Source organism: Diceros bicornis, chromosome 25 (assembly GCF_020826845.1).
Source record: "Diceros bicornis minor isolate mBicDic1 chromosome 25, mDicBic1.mat.cur, whole genome shotgun sequence".
NCBI classification, from domain to species: Eukaryota; Metazoa; Chordata; class Mammalia; order Perissodactyla; family Rhinocerotidae; genus Diceros; species Diceros bicornis.
The window spans coordinates 10176945-10189151 of record NC_080764.1 but is presented as its reverse complement, the minus strand read 5'-3'; the positions used below and the strand labels follow the sequence as shown (position 1 = coordinate 10189151).

Genomic DNA, 12207 nt, shown 5'->3' with positions numbered 1-12207 from the left:
CTAAATTACATGCCCAGCTTAAATTTTATCCCAAGGCTGCTGAGGCTAAGGAGGCACTCTGGCCCAGCCCTGGGGTGCTCAGCCTGCAGAGTCACTGCCAGGGTTAAAGCTGGGGCTGTGGTTCTCTTCTGGAGAGCTTTGGGAGCAGGCAGGAACCACCGTGGGCTTGTCCCCACCCAAAGCACGATTTGCGGACTTCCTCCTGCCCTCCAAATGGGGTTCCGCTTGTAAGGCCACAGGAAGCAGAGTCTAGTGCCGACAGGAGCCAGCAGGCGGGGTCTCATGGACAAGTGGGCTCCTCTGCCCAAGCAAAGACTTGGCTCAGAGCCTCATAAGCCCCCAACCTGTGTGACGGTGCGTTTCTACTCTTCTCAACAGAACATCCGTGTCCGCTCTGTGACAGGTGTTGGCTTCTACATGCCCATGGGCAAGATCAAGGGGACCCTGTCATCAAAGTTCTTGATGGTAGATGGTGAGAAAGTAGCCACTGGCTCTTACAGGTGAGTTTTGCCAGGTCAGAGAAGGGCCTGGGAGGCCTTTATTCATGGTAATAAATGTTCCTGTTCCGGAAGATGCTGGACTTGAGCCTCCATAGTCACTAGTTTAAGAGGTATTGTCTGATCCCATAGCAGAGAAGAGCCTCCTGGCCAGTCCCTTCCCTCAGACTTTCTGGCTACTGGATTATTCCAGAAAGAGGGTCAACTCTTACTGGGCTCTCAGCACTTCCTGCCTTTCATGGTCCACAGCAATCAGTTGCATTTTGAGGCTAGTTGTTAGGTGAGACAAGCAGGAAGCAGAATGGACCAGATCTGGGAAAGAAATGTGAGAGTGTGGCGTGGAAGGAATGTCTCCCAAATTCTGATTCAGAAGTAAATTACCAGGAAGATGAGAGACTGTATCTGTGCAGTCTCTGCCCTCCAAGTAAGTTAAAATCTAAGTAAGGAAAAGAGACCAGGGCACATGAAACAATTAATAAATGGCGTAAGTCTTCTTACATGGTTCAAGTTTGGGATTTGGCAGACGTCAAGTGCTCTAAAAATTCAGAGATGCATCAATAAGTAATGGAATGATATTAACAACGATAGCAGCTGCAGTTACTACTCATTAAATGTGTGTTTGTGCCAGGTTCTGAGCTAAATTTTTATATATGTTATTTTACTTGATCCTCACAGCAACTCTGGCTGTAGCCCCATGAGCCCCGTTTTACAAGGCACACAGGGTAGAAACCAGGTTTGAATCCAGGCCTGACTTCTCATGCCATAGCCCTGCACCCACCGCCTGCCTTTCTGCATTCGAGGCCCAGACCTGGAAAAAAGAGAGGATTTGGGTTGGTGGAGGGAGAGCATCCAGTGCAAAGGCCCAGAGGTGCCTTCCACCAAGCGGCAAGGCATCTGGCCTCAGTGGCGGATCAGGTTGGGGCGGGGGCAATGGGTGTTGAGATGGGCTTGCCAAGGGGCTGCTGGCAGGGCGAGACCGCAGGCCTGGGCACATGCATCTTGTTTTTCTGTTCCCAGGTTCACCTGGAGTTCCTCCTACGTGGACAGGAACCTTCTCCTCATCCTGACAGGGCAGAACGTGGAGCCCTTCGACGTGGAGTTCCGGGAGCTATATGCCATCTCCGAGGAGGTGAACTTGTACCAGCAGCTGGGCCTGGCAGGAGGTGCTGGCAGGCTTGGCCTTAACTACACCTCCACTGTGGCTCGAAAGCTCATCAACCCCAAGTACGCCCTGGTGTCAGGCAGCCGCCACCCACCGGGGGAGATGATGCGCTGGGCCGCCCGACAGCAGCGGGAGGCCAGCGGCAACCCAGAGAGGCAGGAAGAGGGCAGCGGAGGCGGCGAGGCAGCCCGGCGCCTAGAGAGCTTCCTGAATGACCTGGTCACACTGGAGCAGGTGCTGCCCTCCGTGGAGCCCGTTCCCTTGAGAGAGCTGATTCGGAAGGATGGCAGGGTGGTCTCTCACCTGCATATGGACCTGAAGCCCAAACCCCGAGACGCTCTAGCCCGTAACGGCAAGGGAGAAGCTGCCAACGGAGAGGCCACCCCAGCCAAGGAGGGCAAGCGCTTTAGCAGCAGGTTCTTCAGCCGACGGGCCAAGAGGCCTGCAGCGCCCAACGGCACAGCCAGCTCCCTCTCCACTGAGACCTTTGCCGAAGTGGAGTTTGTGATGGGGAAGAGGCCCAACGAGGGCTCCAGTGCCGACATCTCAGGTGAGCCCTCCCGCCTCTGGCCCAGTGCCCCCAGGCCCCTGGCCCTTATCGAGGAACGGTGCCTCATATCTGCAGAAAGGCAGCTTGCTGGCAGGGAGAGAGCAGGAGCTCTGGGGTCAGACAGTCCCCAGTTCCCATTTGCTCTGGCCTTCATCTACCTTCTGGCCTGGGGCCAGCCGCTGCAGGTCTGAGTTTCAGTTTCCTCCTCTCTAAAAGGGTAGAATGGTGCCTGCCTTGCCCAGCTGTTCTGAACGGTGGGCCTGGGGCAGTCTGAGAGCTACGATTACTCCTGTAGAGGCTTGGACAGTTTCTCCTTTGTAAGTGAAGTAGCAGAGGCACAGCGCAGCTGAGTGGCAGGGCTAAGGCTCGACCCCCGCCTCTGAGTCTGGGCTTGTTCTAGCAAACTTCGTTCTTGGCTGGTTCACCTGTCATCAGGACCCAACCTGGTCAAACACACCTGACCCTCACCTGTGCGCCCCAGTGCCCCAACCCACTCCCCTCATTTCTGTGGTAAATAGTTTGACTTGGTTCCTACCTGGGTTTGTTTGATGAGTAGTGTTTGCCACGCTGCTTCCCTCTAGGAGAGATGGTTCCTGGTGGTGGTATCTTTCTGGCTGTCTCCTTGGAGTCCACTAGAGATCCTGGCCTTTATCTCTCTCTCTGGAGCAGTCTCCAGTGTGGCCTTTCCAGAGGCTGATGGTGCCAGCCATGGCTGCTGCTGGTGCCTTTTCTTGTGTCAGCATCTCTGGGTCAAAGGAGTTCTTTTTTTTTTTTTTTTTAAAGATTTTATTTATTTATTTATTTTCCCCCCCAAAGCCCCAGTAGATAGTTGTATGTCATAGCTGCACATCCCTTTAGTTGCTGTATGTGGGACACGGCCTCAGCATGGCCTGAGAAGCGGCGCGTCGATGCGCGCCCGGGATCCGAACCCGGGCTGCCAGCAGCGGAGCGCGCGCACTTAACCGCTAAGCCACGGGGCCGGCCCTCAAAGGGGTTCTTTGTTGAGATTTCTCCCTCTGTGGCTGTAGGGCTTTGCAGCAGTGACCCTGGGCTCCCTGCTGGCTGGGTAGTAATGGCAGGGCCTGAGGTCCCGTCCTAGGCAGCCTGAGTGCTTCCCCAGCTTTGACCTTGAGAGCAAGGGTCACAACTGTCTCCCACTGTGCTGATTCCCCAGCCCTACTACAGAGCGTGACACACTCAGTCTGTGCTCCTTAAAGTTAGGATGGGCCTGGGAGTCTCCGTGCATTTGGGCATAGCAGGAGCACAGTGCTATACCTCCGTTTGGCCAGGAAGCATATATGCAGTGCCTCCATGTGCCAGAACCTTCACTAGGTGCTTTCCCTCTCAACTGGCCCTCACAACAACCACAGAAGTGCCAGGTGGGAGCTCGGAGAGGTGAATTAAGTGGTATCAGGACACAGTAAGTGGTAGTGGGGCCCGGACTCAAACCCAGGCCAGGGCCCATGTCCTGTCAAGGAGAGGGGTAGCTGGCCCATCCCATTCCCCCTGGGATTCCTGGCTCCCCCAACACCAGATGCTGCTGCTGCTCTGCACCTCTCGTTTGGAGGAAGGGTTGCCATGGTGAACACCTGGCAGGGAAGGGGCGGAGGAGGAGCCCAACCACAAAAGGGGCTGTTTGGAGTCCTGACTGGAGGTGAAGTGGAAGCTTTCTTTTCCTTCAGCCCCTCACCCTGAGGTGCTGTTTCCATAGAAACGAAAGGCCCATTGTCTTGTCCCTTCCTGCTGCCTCTCCTGAGTCTCTCTGCATCGGGTTCCCCTGCTTGGATGACTTGGATGGTCGCTACCACTGCTGCTGCTCTCTGAGTGTTTGCACATGGTGCCCAGGAGCCAGCCAGGCAGCCCCGGACAGAGCCCAATACCCAGAGAGAGAGAAGAGCAAGCACGAGAGTGTGCTGGCACATAAATTCAGGAAGGTCTGGGGGATGCCCAGCAAGATCACCCTATTCCTTCTCCATCCTTTAGAAGAAACACAGAGTGGCCTCACCCAGCACAGTCTCTGCCCACCTGGATGGGCATCCAGTACCCGAGGGCCCGAAATTCAAGCCCCTAATGAGAGCTTTCCTCTCCCTGCTGCTTTCTTCCCTCAAAGGCAGGGCAAGAAGGGGGACTTCTCTCCCCAAAGGCCCTTTTTAGCGGCCTCTAGCCTCCCAAACATTTGACTGAGGCTGGGCTGTCTCAGTGCCTCCTCTCGGGCAGCAGAAGCTAAGTCAGGAGGACTCTGTGCCAGAGGGTCAGGGTCAGCGTGGGGCCCCCAAGGCTGGAACTGGTAATCCTAGTACGCTTGGAACTGTCGTCTGGGAGGAAATCCCTTAAGCTGCTACCTTAGGGCCGCATCCAGGAAAGGATCCCTTTCCTACAGTGAACTTTCAGAACATCATCAGAATAGATATGGTGTGGATCTCAGCTCCCAGGGCATCAAAGCACTCCCCATACCTGGACACATCCTTTCACCTCCCAGGGCTGTTTCCTGGTTGAGAAGAGGTGGAGGTGAGCCAGGGAGGGTTTCCAGGTCCCTTGGAGCTCTGATTCTGACTCTGTCCCTCCTGACTGTCTCTGCTGCCCTCTTGTCAAGGGAGAGTCTGGGCTGATGACAGGGTGGGTGAAAGAGAGAAAAACAGGCTGGGCGCTGACAGCCTGTAAAATTGCTTGATAAGAAGTATATAGTTGTCAAACAGCATGCAAATTTTTGCAAACCCAAGTATGGCCCTTGGGAGAACCTTCGGAAATCCCTTCCTGTAGGCCTGGAGATCCAGCCGGGCCGCCTGGTGGTTTGAAGGCTCACAGCCCCCTCTACTGGCGGAAGCGAGCACCTTTTCCTTCTCTTCCTATCGCTGAGGGCTTGCTCCTGCTCTGGAAGCGCTCAGCACCTCTCCCTGAGCCTGCCTTCTGGTGCGTCCATCCAGGAGCTTGGATGGGCCCTCTGGGGCAGAGATCCCAACCTCAGGGAACAGCAGTCACTGGAGAGCCTTGTTAAAATGCAGTGAGGAATCTGCATGTTAAACAAGTGCCCTGGGTGTTTTCCTGTGCCCGGGGTCCCCAGAGCAGGACAAGGCCCTGCCCTCAGGGGACTGCCAGGCTGGGGGAGGAGGTTCCAGGTGATGTCCTGAAGCCCCTCCTGGTCCCCCCAGGGAAATCACTGGGAAACGGCCAACACTCTCCAAGACAGTTAAGAGAAGGAAGAAAGGCACAGAATTTTGCTGAGTACCTGGCAAGTGCTGGGTGGACTGGGTGCTCAGTGCTTTCACACAGAACTCACAACCACCCTGCCTGATGACATCGTTTCACAGACGAGACCCCAGAGGCGCAGAGGCGAGCCCCTGCATCCATGGTCACACAGTGAGAAAAGGGTAGCATTGTCTCTTGCCTCCCAGGGCCTTGCACAAAGCCTGTGGCTGTCTCTGGAAGGTTAAAGTTGGCACCATTTACCTATATCTTTAAAGACTGTTTGGAAAGGCCGAAGCCTGAATACGTGATTGACTTTCCCCCTGGTATCCCACCAGTGGAGAGGAAGAGGAGAGTGGTCATTTACGCCACGGAGTGCCTCTGGGTCACTACCTTCCAAGTCCCCTGGCCTCACGCTTTTCTTCCCAGAGTTGTCTGAGGTGACTGCAGCGATGGTGGCCTTTCCAGAACTCGCCTGGTTCCCCTGTTCGTGCATGGATTGGCCACTCTGGCTGGCAGTGTGGTCTGGCTCCTAGTGTTGTCGCCCCTGGGCTCCCGGATTTGAAGACTTCAGGCTCACCTGTGTCATCCCGGGAGGCTGAAGGCCTCAGATCTCTCTCCTGGAAATCTGGGCCCCTGTCCAGGATGGAAGGTTGGGGAAGTGAGGGACCTGTGGGCCTCCAGTTCCTCAAGAGCTTTCTTGTCAAGAAAGAGTTTCAAAATTCATTGTAGCTCCTGAGGAGCGCAGGTCAGCCTCCAGCTGGTGTTGGAGGCTGCAGTCTGATGCGGTAAACCTGGTCACCGTTCCCATCCGGGGTCCCGATCCCACAACACCGGTGAGGGGAGCCAGAGAGCATCCTTCGAGGAACTGACACCACACGGCTCTAGAGAAGAGGCAGGCGACCTGATTCTCACTGGCAGATGTCATAATCCCCTGCCCCTCTGGGCCCTCTTGGGCCAGGGCTACATCACCATCTAGGTGAGCGAGGCACGTGGATCACCCAGTCAGCGTCTCTCGAGGCCACTATTGTGGGTATTGCTATGAACCCTGAAGTAGCTTGCATTGCCTGGTCATCATTTTATCCATCAGATATACGTCTATATACCATCTGCTCTGTGCCAGGCACTGTTCTGAGTTCCTGGTACAGCAGTGAAAAAAACGAGCAAAGTCCCTGCTCTTACGGAGTGAATACTGTCCTGGAGAGAGGGGACAGGGGAGGGCAGTGACCCTTTTATAAAAAGTGATCGGGGGACGCCTCTCTGACAAAGGGGCATCTGAGCAGAGACTTGAAGGAAGGAAGGAGAGAGCCATGTGGACATCCAGGGGAAGAATCTTCCAGAAAGGGAGACTGTGAGGCCCAGGAACCTATAGGGAGGTAGAGCCCATCGTGCCTGTCACCTCTCTCCTGCCAGCTAAACCAGACTTGCTGGGTACTGACAGATGAGCCTGTCCTGACGCCAAGGCCGGCTCCCCCTCCAGCCCTTGCGTCTTGCTGCCCCCTCTTCTCCCACTTCCCACCCCCACTTTCAGTCTCACTCCAGTGTCGCCTCCCTTTGAAGTTGGACTTTCTCTCCTAAGCCTCTTTTGAACCGCCCATGTCACACGTACTTTGTAAAAAAAAAAAAAAAAAAAAAAAATTGAGGGCTGTTTATGGATTCTTCCCTATTAATCTGAGCAGGTCTGACTCGCCTCAGACTCTTGCTGAACACCTGCGTGTGTACATGGAATCATGATGGAACACAAAGAATTTTTCCTCAAACCAGTTTTTCTATCAGAGGCATAGGGATGAATTCTGAGTATAAAGTATGTCTTCGGGCTTTCATCCAGCCTTATAAAATGAGTGGGGGAGTGGGAAGCACGCCCTGCAAACACAGGCCCTGACCCCTGCTCCTGCCGCCTTGTCTGGGCATGAGGCTCCTCTAAGGCTCCTAGCCTCCCCATCCCAAGCTACGCTCCTTCCCCTGCTTCAGGATCCTGCCTCCAAAGTGCCACTGCCTCCGGGGAGGAGCTCGCATCTGCTCAATAAAACAAGCCCCTAAGGAGAGGAAGTGGGGACAGACATGTCCATTGCTTCAGTGAGGGGACGGGGGAATGTGATCACTTCAGCAGAGCTGCACCAGAGGCAACCTCAGCACCACATGGCAGATGACGAAGCTCCTTGACCCTCGGAGCTCTGGGGAGTGGGGGCCACAGTCATCTGGCTCCCTTCCCACCTCCTCTAAGCTCTAAGCGCTGTCAGCGAGCCTCCAAGGAGGCTCAGCTGGACTTGTAGCAAGTCCCGAGGAGTGAGTTTAGTCCAGCCCAGGGAAGGCGGTGGGTAACAGGAGCAGGGCAGGAGGAAGGGTCTCCACTCGGGCCTGCTCAGTGTCTCTCGCTAATGGCCCAGGAGAAGGGACAGAAGCCACCTTAAGTAAATTCACAGCTGAAGTGATATGAGAAGGTGGTCTGAGCGCCAGGGAGGTGACCCTTGCGGTGTGGAAAGGAACAGGCAGAAAATAACAGCAGCTTCCACCTGGGAGAAAGGCAGCCGGTGTGCCAGGAGGACATGGATCCAGTGGCCGACTCTTCGCAGGCAAGCCGGGAGGTGCCAGTGTCTGTCTTGTAGCTCCCCCCTTCCCTCGATGGCAGGAATCCTGCCAAAGAAGCCACTGGTCTCTGCTTGGGATAGTAAAGGAAATGGAAATAGATGGAAGTGGGCTGGGAAGAGGAGAAACGTGCTTCTCTGGCCTGGAGCAGAACAGCTTTCTCACCCCCTTTCCTCTCAGTGAAGTGCGTTCCCTCCATCCTCTTCCTTAAAACCGCCTCCCTAAGCATGTGGTCCATGCCACACTGCCTGGCTCTCCGTCAGCCTACTGACCCTTCCTGAGGCACAAGCTTTTCCTCTTCCTCCTTAGGCAACCTGCATGGCAGAGGGAGCTGAGACAGGATTTGGAAGAACAGACGCTGACGCTGGCTGGCTCTGGGGCCTGGGGGCCCCGCCACACTCAGCTGTAAGATAGGACTGATGAGACCTTCTCACAGTGCGGCGCCCACAAGGGCTACCTGAGAGAATGACTGGGGCTGTGCTTTCTAAGCTGTGAGGCTGTGCATGGTGTTAGCTAAACTACCTCTTGGCAAGACTTTTAAGTCACTGATTGTAGTTGTTGATTTGGGGTCTGGATCCTTCCCCCACCCCGCTGAGGTCAGGAGATGGCAGATCCCTTGATGTCCTAATCAGTGGCAGTCTTGCTGAGGCTGTCAGGACAATCCTTTTGCTTTCCTGGGGCCCCTACTGACCTGGTTTCCAGATCAGCAGCTTGGGAGGGAGACAGTGACCCCAGCCCCCAAATCTGAGGTGTGGGCAGTGCACAGGAGAGGGGCTGGAGGTGAATCCACTAAGCACGTCATTTATACCCTTCCCTGCCTGTGTCCCTTGTCTCTGCAGGTAAAACAAGTCCCAGTCCTGCCAAGACCAGCAATTGCGTGATTTCCTGAGCTGTGGGCCAGCAGTGGGCAGGACCTGTGGATGCCCCCCTGTCCTGTCCTGTGGAGAACACAGGTCAAACCCTGCAGTTTACACATCAGAGCCCTGCTGGCCTCCTGCCCCAGCAGCCTTCATCCTGGCCTCAGGGACCCTGAATCACAGATGTGAGGGTCTGCAGCATCTCAAGATAATCACACGCCTCCACAAGACTGTCGGTGGCGGTGGCCGGGCAGGGGTCACTCCTCCTTGTTTACATGAAGTGGAAGCTTCACTGGTATCCGCTCTCCTTCATGCCCGACCCCCTCCCTCCACTGGGCCAGCCTCGCCCTGCAGGTCCCTAGATGGGGTGAGCCCATGGCTTTATACCTTAATGTGATGGGGTCTCCAGGGCAGCCCCAGCCCCCGACTTCTCCTTCCCTAGGCTTCTTGGTGCTTCTGGTCCCCCCAAGAGGTTGGTGGAATAAAAGGGAGGAGGACAGGGCTCTGAGCCAAGGATCCAGTTGCTCTAGCCTCTGAACTCAAGGTGGAAGGTGCAGGTGGGGCAGCTGGGGCACTGGCTGCTGTGGCCTTCCTGGCCCAGTCCCTACACTAGACTCTGAATGAGTGAGGGGAAACCCTCCCCCTAGCCAGGGCCAGTATTTGACATTGCCATTTTAAGAGCCCTCTACTGAGGTCTCCTTTCCTGCGCCATCTTGGCAGTCTCTGCCCCAGGTGGTCTAGGCTTATTTGGCTATTGCCTGCTGCAAGCTGACATGGTGGTTCTTCTAGTGCCTTTACCTGAGGCCACTCCCTCCCCTTCATGTGCCTTGATTTGCAGCCCAAGGCAGGGAGAGAGAGAGCTTGGCCGAGGGCCAGTTAGGATGGTTTGGGAGGCAGGGCCCTGCAGACAGGAGCATTTGTCTTCCACCCCCCACACACACCCCACCCCTGCCCCGAGATGGCCCTCGGTCCCCTTCACCAGCCAGGACTTCCGTGCCTTCTCTAGCCACATTTCAGCCAAAGACCAGCCTTAGCCTCCTGCTGAAAGCCCAGCTGTGTTGAGGAACCTCAGCTTCCCCAAAGGTGCCTGGCCTAATTGCCACGATGCCAGCCCACAGAGACCAGCCTAAAATCGCACACTGCCCCCTCCCCACTTGTGTGACTGGGGGTCTGAGGAGAGAGGTCTTGAATGGACAACAGAGAAATTGCCAAAATGCAGGCTGTGCGAGCCGGCTCTGCTCAGAGCCGGGTGCTGGGGCTCAGATCCCAGGGGAGCCAAGGCTGCAGGCCCTGTGAAAGCACTGTGCGCAGCCTCTCTCAGCCTCTTACTTCTGAACCAAACTCTCGTCCTGTGCGTCTCCTTCTGCAAACCCCAGGGCATGAGCAGCACCTGGGGGAGGGGCCCAGATGTCTGCGAGGCGGCTGATGTGCGAGGCGAGCAGGGGAGCGTTGACAGCGCTGAGGTGAACCAGATGTCCTTTGAGAAAGCAGGAAGGAGGACGGCACTGCACAGTCGTTTGAGAAGAACCTGGCCTCTCTGGCGGTGGGGAGGGGCAGGAAAGGAAGGGTGAAGCTAGTTCTCAGGGGCTCCTCTGTTCACCCTGAGGTTAGCTTCTGGCATGTTGGTGGGGGAGCAAGGGGCCCTGACCTGCCTCCCAGAACTTTTGTGAGGATTAAACACTTTCTGAAAGTGCTTCCTACGCACCAAGGCCTGGCAGTGTGGCACATGCTTGTTCTGGAGGGAAAGGAAGGGAGAGATGGGACACGGGATGTGGTCACCTTGAGGTGTGGGACACGAGGTGGGTTAGTTGCAGTAGGGCAAAGAGCTCACCCTTGGTGAGGAGAGCGGATGCCTCGGGACAAGGGAGGAGGTGCAGAAGGGACCGGCTGCTAAGCGATTCGACCCGAGGGCTTCTTGGGCCTCCCCTAGGAGGGAAGCAGGCGTAGCCCAGCCCCTTCCCTCCCCTGCCCTGCCATGTGGGAGGACCCAGATTGGAAGTTCCAAGTCACTGCAGCCTTGAGCCAGGCCTGCCTTCCTGCCCCCATTTCTCCCCGTGCCAAGACGGGGTTATTCTCACCTCCTTCATAGGAAAAAAGCGGAGTGGGAGACCATATGTTGAAGAGGAAGCAACACAGGAGAGTGGGAAGAGTGCTGGCCTGGGAGGCAGGGCACCTCTCCCCCCCAGTCGCAGTTTCCTCAGCCCCTCACAGGCGTTTGGACAAGATGGCCTCGCACCCCCTCCAGCTGTGAGATGCTTGGGAACAGACAGCAGTCCAAAGATTGCTGAGGATCTTGAAGTCCTAAAATGCGGTTCCTAATGTTTGCTTGTCTGCGTAAGCTCCAGCCCACTCCATTCTGCCTCTTGGCTTCTCAGTTTTGAGCACATCTGCCCTCTGTCCCAGCGCTTGCATATACTTTGTGAGATATTCTCTTTCTCATCAAATCTCAAGGGAACATCTGGCCTTCCCAGTCGGAAGACAAGTTCAAGGGTGGAGCGTGCCTTTGGTCCCTCCTCAGCAGCTTCCACAAAGCTGGTGATGTCGGAAGGCCTCCGAGAGTAACAGGAATGAAACGTCGCTCTCAGGCCAGGGCCTGGCTTCACTGCCTCACCCCTCCCCCACAACCAGCACCACCACCATCAAGCGGCCCACTTTCTTTTTTTATAATTTTATTTATTTTTCCCAAAGCCCCAGTAGATAGTTGTATGTCATAGTTGCACATCCTTCTAGTTGCTGTATGTGGGACGCGTCCTCAGCATGGCCCGACAAACGGTGCGTCGGTGCGCGCCCAGGATCCGAACCCGGGCCACCAGCAGCGGAGCGCGCGCACTTAACCACTAAGCCACGGGGCCGGCCCAAGCGGCCCACTTTCTGAGTCCAGCTTCTGTAGGTTGAGTGTCAACGACTGGTGCTACTCCTTGGACAGGCTGACCTCCGATGAGCAGAGGCACCCAGGGGCTGCTGCCACTCTGGATCTTGCCCCCAGGAGCAGGAAGCACAGGACTCCTGCGTGGGGCTGGGAGTCTTTCCCTTGAGACTCGGCAAAACTTCCCAGTCTCCTTTGTCAGCTGTTCTCGGGTACTGTTGGTCCAATCCCTGGTCCTTCAAGGGTGCTTTTGAGACAGCCTCTGCTAACACCCCTACCCTCTGCCTGTGTGGAACTTAATAGAAAAGCTAGGCAAAAAAGGCAGCCTTGAGATATGGAGGAAACAGGCCAGAGAGGGGGAGTGGGCCTTTTTTTTTTCCCCACTATGACGCTTTTCTCTTTCTAATTTAATGAGTGCCTACTACATGCCAGTCGCTGTGCTAGATGCTTCAGTCAGCTGCAGGTTTGAAATTAAGAAAAGCTTGGGAAAGAGCCCTTTAGAGTTC

At 55.8% G+C, this 12207-nt stretch overlaps 1 protein-coding gene across 1 annotated transcript in view; it reads left to right on the top strand.

Moving 5' to 3' along the window:
• Positions 1-10146, top strand: part of FAM83F (family with sequence similarity 83 member F) — a 31041-nt gene extending 20895 nt beyond the window's left edge. The window contains exons 3-5 of the mRNA XM_058568316.1: positions 379-500; positions 1515-2209; positions 8818-10146. Coding sequence (XP_058424299.1) covers positions 379-500; positions 1515-2209; positions 8818-8867 — 867 coding nt within the window. The 3' untranslated portion in view covers positions 8868-10146. The remainder of the gene's footprint in view (positions 1-378; positions 501-1514; positions 2210-8817) is intronic.
• The last annotated feature ends 2061 nt before the right edge of the window (positions 10147-12207 follow it).